The following is an 18801-nucleotide window of genomic DNA, read 5'->3' on the forward strand; positions in this document are numbered from 1 at the left end:
CAGTTTGACAAAAGACCTTTTTTTTTTTTTTTTTTTTTCTGTGAACAGACAAACCATGTGAACAGTAAGTTTATTACTTTGATCCAAGCTGATCATCTATGAGCAAACTTACTCCCAGTGGCAGCACAGGCAAAAGGTTAATAGCCTGTTGGAGGAAAAAGGGGACAGTAAGTGCCCTTTATAAACTGACAGGATGACTTCCTCATGTCAAAATAATGCCTCAGGCCGGTAGCTGTTGGGTGCTTTTCAGTGTGTGTGTTTGTGTAGTTCAGAAAACACACATCCAGGAGAGAAAGAGCGAGATATTGCACAAATACCGAGAGAATGACTGACATGGAACATGGAAAAGCACATACTGTACGCTACTTTGCCCATACAGGTGTGTGTGTGTGTGTGTGTGTGTGTGTGTGTGTGTGTGTGTGTGTGTGTGTGTGTGTGTGTGTGTGTGTGTGTGTGTGTGTGTGAGTGTGAGTGTATTGAAATTGTGTGAGAATGTTAAAGAGGACCCCAGAACGTTTGTGCTGTGGATGTGTAATCCATGACAGATCAAATCACATGGAGGTAGACAGTGACTCCCAACCACACGGCTCTTGTTCCTCAGGGCTTAGTTTGACAGTTGCCAGTGGCTACGTAATGTGGAAAGACTGAGAAGTAGCTCAACTAATCTGAAATCCAGGGATCTAGAAATCATATATAATATTCATCATTATGTATTCATTGTTGTTATATAAATCACTATGTTTTCGTGACCTCAGAATGAGCCCTTCATATTCACACAGAGAGCTGGTCCTCTTCCAAAGAGTGCACAATGTTGCACTGCCATGTTTCTACAGTAGCCCAGAAAGGACAAACCAAACACTTTTTCTTTAGTTTCACAGCTACACGCTACACACTTGACAGGGTGGGTGAAGGATGGGGCATTCAGTCAATATGTCAATAAATCCTACATACTGCAAGTCCGCTAAGAGTAATAGATAAAGCTTCAAATAGTTATCTGAAAATAATAAAATAATAAGCATGATGGATAGCAATTTTAAAATGGTGAACTAAATAGTGGAAAAGCAGTCACGTAAATGTAAAGTAAGCTAAAACTTTAGTTGGGCTAGCTAATACTAAAGTATTGGATAACCGGTGAAAAGAAAAATAAACTTGACGAATAAAGTTTCGAAAATAGCTAAATGTAATGAATAAATGTGTGAAATATTCCTAAAAGTAATTAATAAATTATAGTTAGATCAAAGTAAAGGCTTATCTTGGCGAATACTTCGCAGAATGTACTTGGTAATTGGTGAAATAGTGAACAAAATGCATAAATGGTTGACATAATTTGCTAAAAGTAAATGATAAATGGTTGGTAGAGTTGCATGGAAAAATAAAATTGCGTGAGCAGATGTGCAGATATCGGTAACATTATGTGTGGCGTTGGATGGTTCATCTCAGGTCTGAGGGGAGACATCAGATAGAAAAGGTGGGGAACCGGTGGACTAACTGACATTTGCTTGCTAACAGACAAACATCTACTTAACACTCAGGCAGCCTCTCAATCCAGATGTTTTTAAGCAGTCTAAAGACCCCCGTCAACATGAGTGATTTTATTTTTCGGCTACATTTTTAAAAAGTATTTCTCAACTCGTGTGTGTGTGTGTGTGTGTGTGTGTGTGTGTGTGTGTGTGTGTGTGTGTGTGTGTGTGTGTGTGTGTGTGTGTGTGTGTGTGTGTGTGTGTGTGTGTGTGTGTGTGTGTGTGTGCTTTACCTTCCATGATGGAGATGTGGACAGCTCTCCGTCGGGTCCTGGGCACACTGGTCAGACGAGGGCCGTGGGTAATGGACGGACAACTCCTACTTGGCACCATGCCAGCCCTGAAAAAAAAAAAAAAAAAAACATACACATAAATCCATATCATAAATGTACAGGGCTAAGAGTTGAAGCGATCAATTACACTGTTTAATTAATATTAAATAATGTTACCTGTGAATCTCAGGGGGGTCTCTTTTAATTTTGGCACTTTGTTCCATTACTTCTTTTGCAACTTTTCCACTGAGAAAACAGAGAAAAAGAAAAACTGATCATCTGTGATTAACCACTAAAACCAGCACTGCAACACCACAGGATGCGTGTACAACATTTTTAGCCATAATTCTATAAAAAGTCAGACACGTATTTAATATTGGAATATATACTTCATATTTCTCAGTGATGCATTTTATACCACAAATACACTGTGTGCCTATAATACCTGTATCTAAAGCGACTACCCTTGAAGAAGAGATTACTGCTGGACACAGTGCGGACTTGACTCGACTTCTCCAACCTGTGAGTGAATGGAAAGAAACATCATAAAAACAATCATAAACTTAAATGAAATGACATCCATTGTGAAGTTCATTTTTACACATCCTGTGACTCACTTATAGAAGGCCTGATTCTCGACTCCACACTTCCACAGATGCTTACAGGCCTCTGGTGTAGGTGCAAAGTAAGTCAGTATGATCTTCTTATCCTGTAACAGGTTCAGTGCTTTAACTCATATTATATTCATATATATACTAACTATACTAACAACTCTTTACTGATAAACACCAACTTTTATTATTTAAAGGCTTATATGTTCCTTCAAACAAGATCCTATAGCTATTTTCAAGACGTGAAAATATTTTTGGAAAGATTGTAAAGACATTTCCACTGTCAGGTTGACTGAGCTCTTGGCTAAAGGGTACCATAATCAATCAACCGACGCAATCCCCGAAGAATAAACCTGTAGAACATCAACCACCTCTCAGACAGCATCTTTACTTTACTGGATAACACACATTATGTCAAATCATTCCTCATTTACTTCTGTATTAAGAATAGAGCTCACTGCCTCCCCAGTCTCCATGCATAAAACAAGTCCGTACTCATTTAACTTCCCCTGCTCCACAGGCCAGGACAGGCAGCTTCTTAATAATGGATAGACATACCTCCGTCTGATTTGCATATATATGGAATGTCTTTGCTTCAAACTTGAGTTTGGTCACCTCCTCCCTGAGGTTGAGACACAGACGGACAGACCAAACGAGGGAGAGAGCCAAACAAAAAAATGAAGAAAGAGAGAAACAGATGTGAGCAGAGAGAATGAGAGAGAAAGTTGGGGAAAGAAGGAGGAGACAGAAAGCTGGTAAAATATTAATTGTGGCTGGAGGCGAATTAAAAGACTAACACTGTTTCATTTGATTGATTCACAGAAAATGAAAAAAAAATAAGCTGCAAAAACAGATTTAACAACAACAAAAACACAGAGTCTGAGAGCTGGTTGACTCAGCTGTCTTGAAAAGGTCACTATTATCCTCTTCTATGGATCACTTGTTACTTTTAGATCAGTTTAATTGTTTTTTGGACTGCCTCGCTTAAAATTTCTCTAAATTGCACTGCATGTGGAGGTTTCAAACAAGGGATGAAATCAGAATTTTAGGATTTTATTTGTTTTTTTAAAATGCTTTAATGCACTTATGTTATCTTGAAATGAGCAGCAGTTGATCTATCTTTGATCATTTGTGATGTGTTATGTGGAAGATTTGGACTTGAATATTAAGAAGTTTGTTGAGTTTGTTGGCACTCTACCTTTACACAAGCTGTTTTGCTGAAAACTGAAGGACAACTTTTATTCAATAAAATCTAGTTAAAATATGTCTGTAATTGTGTTTTTTTTTTATATACACGCGAAGCTCAACTTGTTGCTCAGTAATGTGAACCTTTCAATTAAATAGGAGTTTTAACTCCTCATCTTCACTCACCATTTGAGGAAATGAATCCTCCTGTTTCCTTGCAGCACAGTGAATCCGAAAGGGGTGAAAGCCAGAAAAGCTGGGTTGCCAGACACATCCTGACAGGTGCACAGGTGTTTTGTTATTGAGGAACAAAAAGATTATATTTTCTATTTAATTCCCTACACTGATAAAGGACACTTAAAGACAGTAGTAAAATTCATTTTTTGATTTACTTAAACATAAATTTGTTTTGTAAAAACCACCTTGCATGGATGAGGGTCCACTCCATACGTCTCCAGCATCTGAGCCTTCTGGAGGAAGTTGAGCTCTGACGTTTCAGGAGTCTGACCTCTGAGAAAAAAAACCAATAAGTTAAGGTACAGGCTTCTGTCCCAAATATCGGTCAACCCATCATTTAATTTAAAGGTTGTGTTCATTTCTAAAAAAAAGAAGGCAATCAACGAATTTTGTAACTAGTTTGAACTTAAACCTCAGGACATTACAATCATGAAAAATATAGCTTGTTGATTAGAGTGCCAAAAGGATTCGATCCTGAGCAACTACAACCTGAACAAATATCGGTCATTGTCAATAAGATTTTGTCAAAGCAGAGTTTAAGAACAGCTCAGTGTAATGGAAAATGAGTAGATCTTGAAATGTCTGGATGTGTTACAGACTAAATTTGCTGCAGAGGAAGTCTGGGATCACCAACATACTGTTTCAAAACCTATATGCCAGGATCAAATTTGAGCAGATATTTTGCTCATATTAGATACGTAATCAAATCTGTCCACGGTGTCTCAAAGAACGAAACTAAAGCTGACTCGTTTTTTTGGTTTGAGATCAAATGTTAAAGCAGTGACTAATGTTTTAACAGCAGTTGTTCTGACCAAAGTTAATAGAGGATTAAAAATCAATCTGCTGTCCATACTTTCTTCTATTAATAATCCGTACTGAAACTAGTGCATGAGTCATGTTGGCTGAAGTAGAGAATATGTCGTAGCTCATTGCTTCCACTCTTGTATCATATAAGACCCTGATAAAATGTATCCCTTTACCACACTCACAGTCTTTGAATACAGTTATTATAATTATAATATTTAGTGGTATTTAAGTTTATGTAAGTAGGAGGAAATTTATACCATCTTGAGTAACCCCATCAGTCATCTACTCTGAATGTCAGCACTGTCATTATTTTTCCATTGTTTGGTTGAGGCACAACTTTTCCCTGTGCTGCAACTGAACTACAGGGAAATACATGTATATGTAGGCAGAAGGTGGAAATAAGCAATAGAGGGCAGTGTAGGATCAGATCTATAACCAGTGTCTCTGTCCACCTGGGTTGTGTGTACATTTTTATACAGTATATATACTGTTACTGTGCAAACATTTTTGGGCACCCAACACCATCAGCAAACATACAGTCTGAGTTACACAGAAGTATCTTCAGCTACAAGAAGGACAAGGAGTCCTGCAGCAGATGGTCTGACCCCCCACAGAGCCCTGATCTCAACGTCATGGAATCAGTCCGGGACTACATTAAAAAACAGAAGACACTGATACTAAATCTACATGAGCGCAGTGGCAAGTTCTTCAAGATGCGTGGAACAACCTTCCCGCTACGTACCTTGAAAAATTTAGCATGATGTCAACTGATAAGATAAAAACTATTCATAGAATACTATTTGAAAGCATCTTCAAAACCTTTGGACAGGACTGTATAATCGGGAAAAAACTTCACTAAAAACAATGACTGGCTATGCTCGTCTTCATCACAGCTTTTGATTCATAACACTTTTGCCATTTCAGCATAATCTAAAATTGAGAATACACGACTACTTGATTAAAATGCATCAGTGTTGCGCTTGTAATGAAAGTTAACGTGTTCTCAGGTGTTATTCCTTCACAATCTTAAATGAGAACGCTGCTGTTGTTATAAAGAGATTTAAAAGTGTCAGCAGCAAGCTAAGATGGGGCCACAGACGCTGAGGAAGAGTTCAGTGCGTAGGAGCTATAAGCTCGGTATGCTTCTGGGATGCCTGAACTGTGGCTACTATAGAATTGAAGGGGTACACGGGGATCTGGACATGTGTCACCTTACATCAGCTCAGTCTTGTGGATCTCAGAGATCCGCCGCTCCAGCTTCTCTGAGTGTTTGGGGAAGAACTGGAACTTGGAGCTGTAGCCCTCTGGGTGTTTCCCGGGGTCGTAGTCACCGATTTCAGCTGGAAAAAGGGAACAGAAAAGGCCGATGAGACAACAGAGAGACCCTGTATCCAGCTTATTTCCAAATAAAGTAAGCAGGATGAATTAAAAGTGAAGAAATAATACACTTTAACAAAATAATTATCAAAATTATTTTGAATTTCCACTACATTTTAGAAACTGCTTCTTTACTTGGATTTTTTTTTTCAACACCAAACACACAAATAAACTATGCAATACAAACTATACTACACTATCTTGGTTTAATGTTTTAAGGATACTGGCTTCGAGGTTGACACACTTTCAACACTTTCAACAGTGGATTAAAAGACACACAGAAGCTCCAACTTGACCTCGAGGAGCTGCAGCCTTTTTTCACAACAGACTATTGCAGTATGTTAGTGTGCTAACTGACTGTCCTCCCTGCTGTTACAAACAAACAAACTACGCTAAAAATAACAATATAATAACAACAGTGAAAGCAAAGGTGAGTGCTAAGTAGCTAGCTAAGTAATGTTGATCCATAGGTTTTACTTTCAGGGTCACTGTAGTCAGCAGTGTTGACAAACTACAGTTTAAACAACCACTGCAGTAACGTAAGTCAAAATGGTGACGTCAAAAAGTATTTTACTTAAAAAAAAAAAAGAAATCAAAAGTATTAAATTTGTTCTATTGTTTTCAGTTACCAAGAACTTTCCACTTTAATCTCTGCATGTGGTTGTCTTGATCGAAAAAAAAAAAGCCTTAAAAGCTCCAGTGCAATATTATCAAAGATATTACCTCAGCATAAAGTACACTGTACACAGTGAACAAATGCAGAATATAAAGGGCTATGACCAAGGACTCGAGGTATTCAATGTAGCCTACCTGTTCACAAACAAACAAAAAAAGCACACAATATGTCCACACTGAATAGTCCAAGGCTGATAAGATGGAGCTTCAACACTAAAATGAAGATCCACATAACTTCAAAGAATCTCAGCTGGTTTGACTTACTGGAGTGTTGGAACTTTACATTTTTTTGGTTTGAGTTGCAAAGACTGATGTGAAGTATTTGACAGCTATACTAATTTAGTTAATGAAGACAACTGTAAATACTGAAGCAATGCAGCCCTGTGTTAAATGCAGTGAACCTACAATGTGTAGTGACCAATAAATTCTTTCTAAATCTTTTATTTAATCTTGTCTCCATGCATTCGTTCTTTGGGTGGTATGTGTGCACGATCAGAAAAAATATAAAAACACTTGCCAGTGTTCTCTGCATTGCTGTAAGCCACTGTAACAGCCTCGGTTATACTCCACTGACATCAGATTACAGATGGTGGAGGAGATACAGGGAGAGTTTGGCTCCATGGCTGCTCTCCGGGGAGCATCGTCCTGCTCAGGCAGCCATTGTTGCTGAAAACTGCATTTTGAACCACCAAAAACCTCAGAGTTTAGATGCACAGTGGATATTATTGATTCACATTGTCTGACACGATAATGTTAAAGGTTGAGTATACAAGCAGGAGACAGCTATTGAAGCCTTGGATGGTAGAAAGAGTAAAAACTGGGTGTCATCTCGTATGGTTTGAGTCCTGTCGCTTTTGATATGTTTTAAGCTTGTTTCCTGTTTTGTTTCCTGTTTTATTTTGAAGGTCTTTGTGTCTGCCCTGTTTCTCCTTGTGTTCACCTGTGGTTTTCCGTCTCTGTTTCCCTGCTGTTTCCCGCCTGCCACACCCTCCACACCTGCTTTCAGCCCCTTGCTGCACTCACTTTCCACTCACCCCTGTCAGTATATATTCCCTTAGTTGTCATCCCCTCTTTGTCAGTTTGTTGTGATAGTTTGTCTGCCTTGAGTCCAGTTTGTCTATTGTGCCCGAGTCACCTGCTTCAGCTCCCTGCTTTTTTTTTTTTTCCTTTTGTGGATTTTAGTTGGTTTCTCAGTAATTTCATTTTATCTGTACTTTGTTTGGTTTTCTTTTGTTACTTTTATTGAACCTTCTTGCTGAGTTTGACCAGACCCAGCCTGGCTTGCTTTCTGTTGTTTAGCCCTGTTCATTTGTTAATTAAATACATCTTTTCTTATATTTTTGAGCTGTGTGCCTGCTTTTGGGTCCAACCTGCTCCTGAGAGTTTGTTTCCCTTACCTTACACAAACAGTTAATCTCCCTCTGACTATGTTTATTACCAAATTCTTTCACTCAACTGTTTTTCTTCCCTCTGTTCTTCTGTCTTGTACTTGTCAAATATGTGCACATCAGTGCTGTGGATACCAGCAAATTATATTAAGATGTGAATATCTTAAATAGAGGAGAAGATAAAATACGAGTCAATCCTTTCCAATACATTGACACTCTATATTGTTGCAGGTAATCAAAGGATGTGGAGAACATTTAGATTCAGGGAATGGCTTGGAGACAAAATGCAGGCAGAGTTGCTGGGTGTCAGAGTGTGTGACAGGGAAACTGTTTCCTAATGTGTGCCATTGCTCTGCATGTTCATGAGCCTGAAAACCAAAAGGAGCCAAAACAGTCAGATTTGATTGAAACATACCGAGTGTTCAACCTATAAAGTGTGCACAGCTGTCCTTGTTAGGACAGGGGTCTTCAATGTTTTTCAGGCCAAGGACCCCCAAACTGATAGAGAGATGGAGCAGGGACCCCCTTCTATATATATTGTATAAAATAGTGTTTTATATTAAACTGGAGGAGTGCAGGAGGCTTGGAGGGACAGGTCCAGGCTAGTCTCCTGCTGTGAGTGACCCGGTGTCCAGCTTGAGAAAGCTCCTGTGTGTCGCTGAATGTGTCCATTTCTGACTGAAAGATAACATCTTCTGCCTCCATTTATCCATTCGCTACAATATGTTGGATTAATGTTAATGTGTATTTAAATACATTTCAATTTGTGGAAATTTTTTTGAAAAAAAAAATAAAAAAGAAGAAAACTTGTCTAATCAACCAAAAATTTCACGGACCCCCTGCAGTACCTCCGCAGACCCCCTTGGGGTCGCGGACCCCCTGTTGAAGACCTCTGTGTTAGGACATGGCATTGACTTCCGTTCATTGTGGACAGCCTAACCTCAACCCTAACCTTAATCATAACAAAGTCATACCTACCTTAATCTAACCTCAGGTGACACCTTCCCTAAACCTTAACCAGGACTTCAGAAATGACCTTTTCCCTCATCAGGACCAGACTTTGTTTCCCATTAGGACTATCAATCCAGTTGAGGGTGATATCCGTACCCGAGAAGGTCCCAGTGAGGTAACAAAAACACGTTCACATTTGGCAAGTGTTTATTATCATGTTTCAGACTTTGAAAACAGTATTTTTTTTTTTTTATAAATGACTATATCTTTTTTGTAATACCTTGTAATATGTAGGCAGCCAGCAGGGCTGCGTCTGATGTCTTGCACAGCAGGCGACCATGGTAGAGATCCCTCTTAACCTGCAGGAAGACGAGATATCTGTGGAGTGGAATACAGAGAAACTGATTGGAGGTCATTATTTATATAGCAACCATTGACGATATACAGGGTGGATGTTTGTGTTGTGTTTATGTTTCCTTGAGGCTGTGGCCAAGAGACTGTTGGAAGAGGAAGAAATCTTGAGAATAGGACTTGAGACTGATGACTATAAACGGTTTGCTGTGAAAGACATGACAACAGCTTAAGAGGCCACTGTCATGAGGTCATGATATCTGCGGTTACTAGATACTGACAACTCCATTATTCTTGGGCACTTTCACAACTCAGCCATAATTATTTTAAAATAGCAATTTAGATGCTATGATTGTCTGATTGGCTATCCACAGTTATCTGTATTAGAAATGGGACGTATCCTAACTTTAGGCAGAACTCAAAGTAATGCATGATCATTTCGAGAATTGAAATGATTTCTAATATGATTGCAGGTGTGTTTCAAAGTCCATTGGGTAAAACTCCATCTTCTGGTCTCATCTAAAACATCCAGAGATTTATCACGCCAGTTTTCTTGCCCAGGATTCATTTTGTACGCCTCTGATTCTACTTCTCTCCAAGCAACAGAGCAATAAATAGTAAAGCAGTACAAAGCATTGCTGTGAAAAACGTCAGAGTAGAGTCAGTGTGCATATTGAGCATATTGGTTTTGCCACATCATTTGTGCACAGGTATAAAATGGTGCCGATGTCAAATTTATTTCATGATAAATAAAAATAGGACTGCTGTGAAGTCATAAATGGTGATGTTTTTGCTCTTCCACTGTGTATTTGTGTATCTGTGAAAGCCTCCAGTCAGAGCAGATGGATGGAGGAGCTCTCTCACCGGCGCTCTGCTCTATCAAGAAGAGCTGGATTGCGAATGAGAGATTTCATTGCGCGGCAACCAGTCGAGGGATGTGATTTACAGGGATCTGTGCACTGGTTGGCTCTCCGGCTCACTCCTCGCAGCAGTTTGTTCAGCTGTCAAGGATGCCACACACAGTACAGTAGTAGTGAGGAGCTCCATGACACCGCAGCTTATAAAAAGGAAATACTCAAATCCCAAGTGCACACAGGCTCACCGTGTCAAGCTCATACAGTTAAATGTGTGGGCTTTGCACCTTCATCACTGCATGTCTTTGTAAGATTTTAAGATAATTTTTTTCAGGGTTACTTTGATAAAGACAGCAAGCTGAAATCAGCCTTTAATTTCCCTTAAAAATACATCCAAAAACGTCTTTCTTCCCAGTTCTTTTACCTCAGTAGAGAAGAATGTATTGAAAGGGTTTTCATTTCATACAAAATCAAACATTATTCCTCTCTGCTAAGCTGCAGTGCTGTTATTAATTGGCTGTAAAGGCAAAAAAAATAACAGTAAAATATAAGAATAATTCTGATCTGATTTTATGAGACAAGAAGGGCAGAAGATAAAGACATCTCCCCGCTCCCTTTTGGTTCAATAAACTCAGTGTTTTCCTGCCGTAGAGACTGATTTTATGTTATTTCTGCCATTTTGGTTCTCTCTCTGTCAGCGTTTTTAGATTGTGCTCCCGAGCTGAAGGTAAGGACTTTATTACTAGGGAATCTATGTTGAAATTCTGTTTAATTATGCGAGTTGGACATTATAAAATCCAGCTCCACACTTTTCACCATTGCCATAACTCACATTTTCTTTTTAAAAGGGATGAGTCCACTAAAAATAAATCAGATGTGTGGGCTAACTTGATGAACTTAAACATGTCCTGTGTGGTTTGTGTCTTTGTGTATTTTTTGTTGCTACTGGCTCCAGGTGGAAATGATACAGGGTGCTGGTGCAAATTTTCTTTTGACAATGCATCGCATGTAATGTGTTTTTCTTGTTTCCATTCTGTTCTTTAAATTTTGTCATTTCTAATCCCATTTCAGTTTTATTACACACATTACGACCTCTTCCTGAAAGGGGCCAGTGATTGGTCCTCATGACCCTCTACACCAGGGTTTTTTTCTGACCTGTACCATCCATCATGACACAAAGTAAGAGGCGTTACCTTTTCAGATTATTTTTGATATCATTAACGAGTGATCAAACAAACCAGCAAGTAGTTGCTGTGAATAAATAGAACTGTGATACCAGAAGAGAAACACAATCACGAGGACATTTTTGTTTTCTGTTTAAAGGCTTGTATAAAAATATATTTTGATATTATTACACATTTAATTCAGAAAACTCTGCTTTCTCAGCTTTTCAGAAAATACTGGAGCCGGTTTTACCTAACTTGCATCATACAAGGTAAAATTTACAGTATTCAAAACAAATCCCTTTACTTGTCTGTGTTTGTGCTGCTGATTGCACAACAGCTTTTTATTCACAGTTTTTAGTTTCTTTTAGATTGACTGTTTTCCTCAAATGAATGATTGCAGTTGCTGAAATTACAAGTGTGTCCCACAGAGGGGGAACTGAGATTACTTCTGCACACACATCATCATGTACACACCCGCTGCAGACAGGACACATACAAACTATGCAGTACACTCAATTTAACTCAGCTGAAGATGCTCTGAAGAGGCATATGAATGTCACTACTCTCAGTTTCAGGACCTGATAAGTGACAGCGTGTTGTAACAAGCAATTTTTCAAATGTCACCCTCAAAAACCACAGACTCTGTTTATCAGTTTTTCTATCAAACTAAATATCTTTTCTTTGTTATTTGTGCAATTGACTTATTACTGTTTCTACCTTTGTACTATGTCTTTACTTATTTGTCTAGTTAGTTTAGTGGTGCTCTGTTGCTGTGCAAATGATTCACTTGTGAGATGCAGAATGAAATTAACCTTAAGCTACATTTGGAACAATACATCAAATGGTAACATTTAGATTTAAAGTTCCTTTCCACTCAAAACTGTGTTTATCTTCTTGTTCCTACAGTTGAATGTTTGAAATTCACTGTGCAGAGTGAGGTAGAGTTTAAACTAGAAGGCTATTTTCACATCTGATTAAGAGGGAAGTTTCTCTGTACTCACGAAAAACACATTTTTAAGGGGTGGGGCTCACTAGCATGACTTGTGACATCACAAATAGTTGTGCAAAAACCAAGTCAGACACAAATTACAATTACAAATAGCGTATTTTATATACATATCAACATATGATGAAAGATAATCCATCATATTGTGAAAACTCTCTTACAAATCAACAATATGAATAAATTTGTTCATCCTCCACGTGCAGCCCATTAAGCTGTTTGAAATCTTACCTGGTGATTTCCTCTCTCAGGGCAGCGGGGTCGGGTGGGTAAAACTTGACACGCAAACACATGGTGAAGGGAGGCTGGGCTGTGAATAGAAGAATAAACTTGTAATTCTGCATTGTTGTTTTTAAGTGTGCACACATGATTTCTTTTTGGATATTATGTTTTGAACATTTTGTCCTATAGGTTTATTATCATGACACTTTTGAAGTAGATTGAACCACCAAAGTAATAGGCACAAACTAATTAAGCATGTTAAACAGTGTACTTACATTTCATTTGTTTGGCAATTGACTTTGTAAACTCCAACCAGTGCTGAAAGGCACAGACAGAGAGGTAAAGACTTGCACTTTGGAAATAAACCTCAGTCATTCAGGTCTCGGTTATCTGAAGTGCAACCGAACTTGTTTGAGATTCTTAAATTGTTTGCATGAGAGCTGAAACATCTTAAAGAACCTCAAGCAAGTCCAGATGCACTTCGGAAAAGTAGTACTGAATCTTTGGCTGCTAAACCGTCAGTCTGGGGTCTGATTGCTCAGCAGCTGATGTCTTGTAATCTATAGCTGGAAGGCACAGTAGAATTACTCCGATCTCCTCGGCTTCTGTTCATTTAGACTCCCTCCAACGCAGTCACCATGCACAGAGGAGATAACAGAAAGAAAGCTGTTTGGAAGATAATCAGGGGAGTGCTGTTTTCTGTCAGAGTGCTAAACATCATGAGTTGAAACTGTCTTTAAACAGTGACATAGCACTGAAATCACATAGGGTAACTATAGAACACGGTGATGCCTTTCTAGCCTTTTATTGATTAACTATGTTTTTTTCATTCACATCTTAAATCGTCAGTCAGCTGGTTGATGTCTACAGAGGGAACTCTGAGAGTGCAAAGTGGATAACCTTTTCAAGCTTTTCAAAGCATGTGTAATCCCATTCACAGTTCTGGAGTGCATAATTAACAAATACACAGTTCAAGCCCTGCTAATTCACCCAGAACGGTGTTATTTTCTTTGATTGATATATTCATATCAATCCTTTGATTGATATATTTATATCAAAGGCGCTGCCTTTTGCCATCGTACATAATTAACCTACAGGCCTAACTACCTGTCCTTAATATTATGTAGAGAGAAAGAGACTCATTAGAGCTAACATTTATACCAAACGACATTTATTAAAGTATCCATCACTGCCTGTGATGCTGGGTAATCTGCTCTAACAGCTACAGACTCTAAAACCCAGTGGAGAATGCAACAATGTAAAGAGCAGCCATTGTTTTGTAAAAAAAGAGGCCACAGATGCTTTCTTATCCTTGCATCAGCTTCCAATGGTTTCAGTATTATCCTTAAAATCGAGTGTAGCCTGTTAAATGGAATGTGGTTTTACTTTATAGAAATGTAAAATGTATATTCCTGGATAAAATATTTCTCTGCTGACTTAGGTGGACAAGTTCTCAGGTATTTTAAATGCGTGACCTAGGATTATGATTATGATTCATGAACATAATAATTTAAAAGCCAATATCTACTGTTAATGCAATGCATTTTACAGATACCTGTTTTTGACAACAGTTAAGTTTGTTGAAATCTTTTCAAATATCAAAATGACAGAAGGAAATGAGAAGAGGGGTTAGAAATGCAAGAAACATAACAGATGGCTGGAGAAAAGGCCAAATCATGACTCATCATGTAGCAGACTCACCACTGGATTAAAATGAATTTAAACCAGCTGATATTTAGTTAGGTTTATTATAAGTATAAAAAAGTGATACTCACTCTCTGCTTGTCTGGGTCGACATATCTAATGCCAAAGTAGTCTTTCTCCAGCAGGTTGAGATGGTGGCAGATGAGATCAAACAGGTACTGTCCCTTGGCATCCCGCTGAAAGACAGAAAATTCATACACTGTACTAACAGAGAGAAGGAACGAGGGAAAAAAATGTAAAACTTAATTTGAATGGACTCTCCAGTCCCCACACTCCTTCCGAATATCTGCATATTCACAGACACAGTTAATGAACCCCCAGCAGATCAGTGGAGCACACTGTACATGCAAACACTCAGTCTAGATTCTGGCAAGGTACAGCAGCAAACAACACCTATAAAATGAAGAGGATGTTTTAAAAACTCATTGATAATGTGACATCAACGTGATTTCTATCCTCTTCATGTGGAAGTCCCTCTTTTTGGAGCCTTTGAGATGTTGAAACGGCCACCAGAAAGGGTTTTAATATTTCACTACCCTCAAGGGAGATATATGAGGGCTATCAAATATTCATATTGAGGCAGCAGCCATCTGTGAAAGCTCTGAACATTTCTGCTGCAGAAAAAGACCTGGGAAAGCAATGAGACAAGGTGTAGGCAAAGGAAACGTCAGGCTGAAAAAAAGAGATGCAGTCCTTGTCATGAAAAGCAAGACAAAAATCTGACTGAATATTATGTGTCTATATATTATTTGTTTATTTGTTTACATTTTAATCCGTGATTTGTGATAAAAAAAAAAAAGTATCCCTCAAATAGTTCAACTATAGGGAAGCCAAATACAAATATAGAGTCGCCTTGATCAGGTGTGAGCATTAGGTGTGGTGGGGGCCTGATTTCCTGGCACTCACCATTTATCTCAGAGAGAAGAGGGCTTTACAAAAAGCTGCATCTGCCCCAAAAGACTCATTAAAACCTATTTTTAATGGAGTCTTTATTTAGATGTAACTGAAACAATAAGGTAGATATGCCTCTGACTGCGTAACTATGAACACTTAATTGGGGGCTTTACAGCCAAGTCAGCAAAATTCAATTCAGAACCAAGACACTGCAGTATTTTTAAATAGGTGTCATCACTCTGAGGCTTGTAGTGTAGACCATAGGTGAGGAGGCACACATACACAACAGCTCAGGGTCCTAAACGGTGTTCAGCATGTTCAAAAGCATCAAATTCGGATGGAAAAGGGGATAGTTACCTTAAGAGGGTGCAACATTTTAAAGAATGAACTGATATGTTAATACAAATTATATCCTCAGCATCATGTCACATGTTTAAGCCAGAGAGTTTGATGAGATGACTGTTACCAGTTACATGTCTGCACGGTTTGAAACTACAACCATTTTGGAAACCTTGATTGCTGTTTAACCCATTTCCAGTCCTTGCGCTAAGCTAATGGGCTGCAGCCTTTTACTTACTGTGAAGATATGAGTGTTATTTATCTTTTTAACTCTGAGCAAGAAAGCAAGTAAGCAGATTAATTAAAATATAACTTTTGCTTTAAATATAATCAGGTCAAGTGTGGAAACTTTACTCACTGGCATACCAATACATACTAATCATGAAAGCAGGTAGCCTATTATGCTAATTGTGACTTCATTTTGGATGTTTAACCTTCAAGATGCAATGATGTCTGCACAGAGTTGGACACTAAAAGGTTGTTTTTACATTCATCAGCTGGTGGGGGAAATTGTATCTGTGCTCACCTAAATCTGAGTTTATGATGTGTAAAAACTTGATGATGTGACAACACAAAATGCAGGCCAGTCAAAAGCAGGTCCAGTATGAAACTTACACATTTGTCATGTGATAAACTGAACCGTCCTGTGCAGATACACTGAATATGGACTTCTCTGGGAAGTGGGCGACACCCTGTGTTCCAGGGTAATATTTTTGAAATATACAATATTTACATTTTCATCTGCAAGGACATGTTTCAGTCTGTTTTTCACTGAGGGAAAAGAAACGGTTGTAGTTTCCAGAAATTTGAACCAGGTAGTTATAATTATTATTCCAATATGTCTTAAAACATTTCTCTTTTAGGATGCATCACCAAGAAGATGTGCATGCCTGCGGAGGGAATGCATCAACATCCAGTGGGAATTTGTCTGTACTGTGTACACTGTACATATAGGATATACTGTATTTTCCTTCTTCAGGGGTAAAGGACACTATAAAATATCCCACTCTGCCCTTTAGAAGAGACACTGTGTTCACAAAAATGACACAAAACTGCACAGTCAGAGGAAGTCCAAAGCTGATATGTGAGAACAGGAAGGGGGGAAAAGAGAAGAGAAAGGCAAAACCAAATAGAGAGAAAAGCCAAAGTAAGAGAGGGGCACAAAACAGAAGAAGGAGAGAGAGAGAGAGAGAGAGAGAGAGAGAGAGAGAGAGAGAGAGAGAGAGAGAGAGAGAGAGAGAGAACAAACAGCCAGATGACACTGATTTATGTGTCTCAATACAGCATGCCACAGCAATGCAATCAGAAAGAGAGGACAGGAGAATAACTGCAATGAAGGATGTGTGAACCACAACAATCTATGTTGAGGCCTGCTGAGATGCATCATTTAAGACAATGTGATAAAGTGTGATGAAGCCTGTTCACACTTTTCTTTTCACTCAATATGAGATCAGATCTCAGAGCAAACCCCTTAGGTGACATCAGAACTTCCGCTTCATGTGCTACAGTCAAATCTGCACTTATTGTCATTCATGATCAAGGAGCCATAATGTGAGGGGTTGCTTTTTTCATAATTTGATAAATGAAAAGTGCACCACCTTCACAATCATAGGAAACACAGGAATTTAACAGGAGCTTCTCAGTGTCTTTAAGAAGAATTATCCTGGACCACCGTGTTTGTGTTCAGCTCAGCCTCTGACTCCACTTCTTTCTGTTACTTCCCTCCAGTTTCTCTTCGTTTTCCTCCTTCCTCTGTACAGTTATGAAGCAGATTCATATAGCCCCCGGACATGCATACATTGTTCAGTCAAGTTGAAACATTTTCAACTTTTCCGTAGTGTCTCCTTTCCAATTCGTGCAGCCCCAGCAAGTTTGAATCAAATGGTGTCTTTCCCCAGACTGTATCATATGGTTTTCACCTCTACAGTGAGCTTTGTGTTCTGTCTGTACATACAGTCTTGTTTCAGTTCTCATGACAACATCATCTGCTTGAAGCTACAGTATATCAGACGTGTGCTGAATAAGATATTCAACATATTCAAATACTTGTCTGTACAGCAGGCTTCTGTAATGACAAACCTAACAAAGGATGTATCAAGTAATTGAAGAGGTTTATTAGATTGAATTATACTACTGAAGCATCGAGACAATATTTCCGTAAATTAAGTTAGATAATTCATAATATATCTTAGTTTCTAGCATTTTGTTAATGAAACGTTTGAGCGGGTGTTCAACCTACATCAAAGCACAACCCAACCTAGATTTATCAGGTCCAGTTGTGTCAAGCTATGCACTGGCCAGACCTTTCCCAGGATGCACTGGGCTGACCCTCCATCTCCTCTGTCAGTGTGTCTGTATGTCACTGTCACGACATAAACCCTGACTCACCAGGACAGGCCTGCTGACTTGCCCAGCAGCAAAAATAGAAACATGCATCCATTTGCGGTCTCTCTCTCTCTCTCTCTCACACACACACACATAAACAAAATCCTCAATTCTTCCTGCTCTATTAAAAACGTCGCTGGTACACCTGTGAAACTTCAAGATCCACAACATTTTGAGAACGTATACCTCCCACTCCCTCCATCTGCTGTGCTCTGTAGTGTAAACTACAGCGATGCCCGAAAAAAGCCTCTCTAATTAATCATGGAGTTTAATGTGCGTTTCCTCCTATGTGTACATGTCTTAGTATATGCCCTGCCTGAGTGTGTGTGTGTGTGTGTGTGTGTGTGTGTGTGTGTGTGTGTGTGTGTGTGTGTGTGTGTGTGTGTGTGTGTGTGTGTGTGTGTGTTTGTCTGCCTGCGTTTCCCTGTGTATGTGTGTCTGAGAGAAGTTACTGATGAGCCATGTCCATGTTAGTAGTTATGAAACAACAACAATGATGCAGGGTGATTTATCTCAGTCCAACACATTAGTAAATTAATGAAGAGGAATAAGATGCATTTGTAGGAACCATTCATTCAAGAACACTAAACTCCTGAGTGAAGATTTCACACAGAGTAAGCTCATACACACTTTCTACAATGGATTGAACATCTGTTATAACAGGTTTTAAATGGCCTGACTTAATAAAGGACTTCTGAGCTTGAGTTCCCATTGTGCTGTACATTGAATGCAGGTAATCCTATTGTTCCTGGTAATTTACCTGACATAACGGTAAGAAGAAAACATACCCTAACTTTGTTCTGCCTTGATTAAACAGCAGTAGGATAAAGCAGAGTCTAATGCCAATAGGCAGCTGACCA

The 18801-nt window shown here is 38.8% G+C and overlaps 1 protein-coding gene across 2 annotated transcripts in view; it reads right to left on the minus strand.

The window, feature by feature from the left end:
• LOC138616308 (FERM domain-containing protein 5-like) overlaps positions 1-18801 on the minus strand; it is a 65075-nt gene that overhangs the window by 6391 nt on the left and 39883 nt on the right. For both annotated transcript variants that reach the window (XM_069690525.1, XM_069690526.1), the window contains 12 exons: positions 14395-14499; positions 12895-12937; positions 12629-12707; positions 9304-9401; positions 5849-5972; positions 4011-4098; positions 3775-3863; positions 2962-3025; positions 2410-2501; positions 2238-2312; positions 1970-2038; positions 1754-1860 (listed from right to left, as the gene is read on the minus strand). In XM_069690525.1, the coding sequence (XP_069546626.1) occupies positions 1754-1860; positions 1970-2038; positions 2238-2312; positions 2410-2501; positions 2962-3025; positions 3775-3863; positions 4011-4098; positions 5849-5972; positions 9304-9401; positions 12629-12707; positions 12895-12937; positions 14395-14499 (1033 nt within the window). The remainder of the gene's footprint in view (positions 1-1753; positions 1861-1969; positions 2039-2237; positions 2313-2409; positions 2502-2961; positions 3026-3774; positions 3864-4010; positions 4099-5848; positions 5973-9303; positions 9402-12628; positions 12708-12894; positions 12938-14394; positions 14500-18801) is intronic.

Source organism: Brachyistius frenatus, unplaced genomic scaffold (genome assembly GCF_029030835.1).
Source record: "Brachyistius frenatus isolate BFR_SWC_R1_liver_20210118 unplaced genomic scaffold, ASM2903083v1 Contig_9, whole genome shotgun sequence".
NCBI classification, from domain to species: Eukaryota; Metazoa; Chordata; class Actinopteri; family Embiotocidae; genus Brachyistius; species Brachyistius frenatus.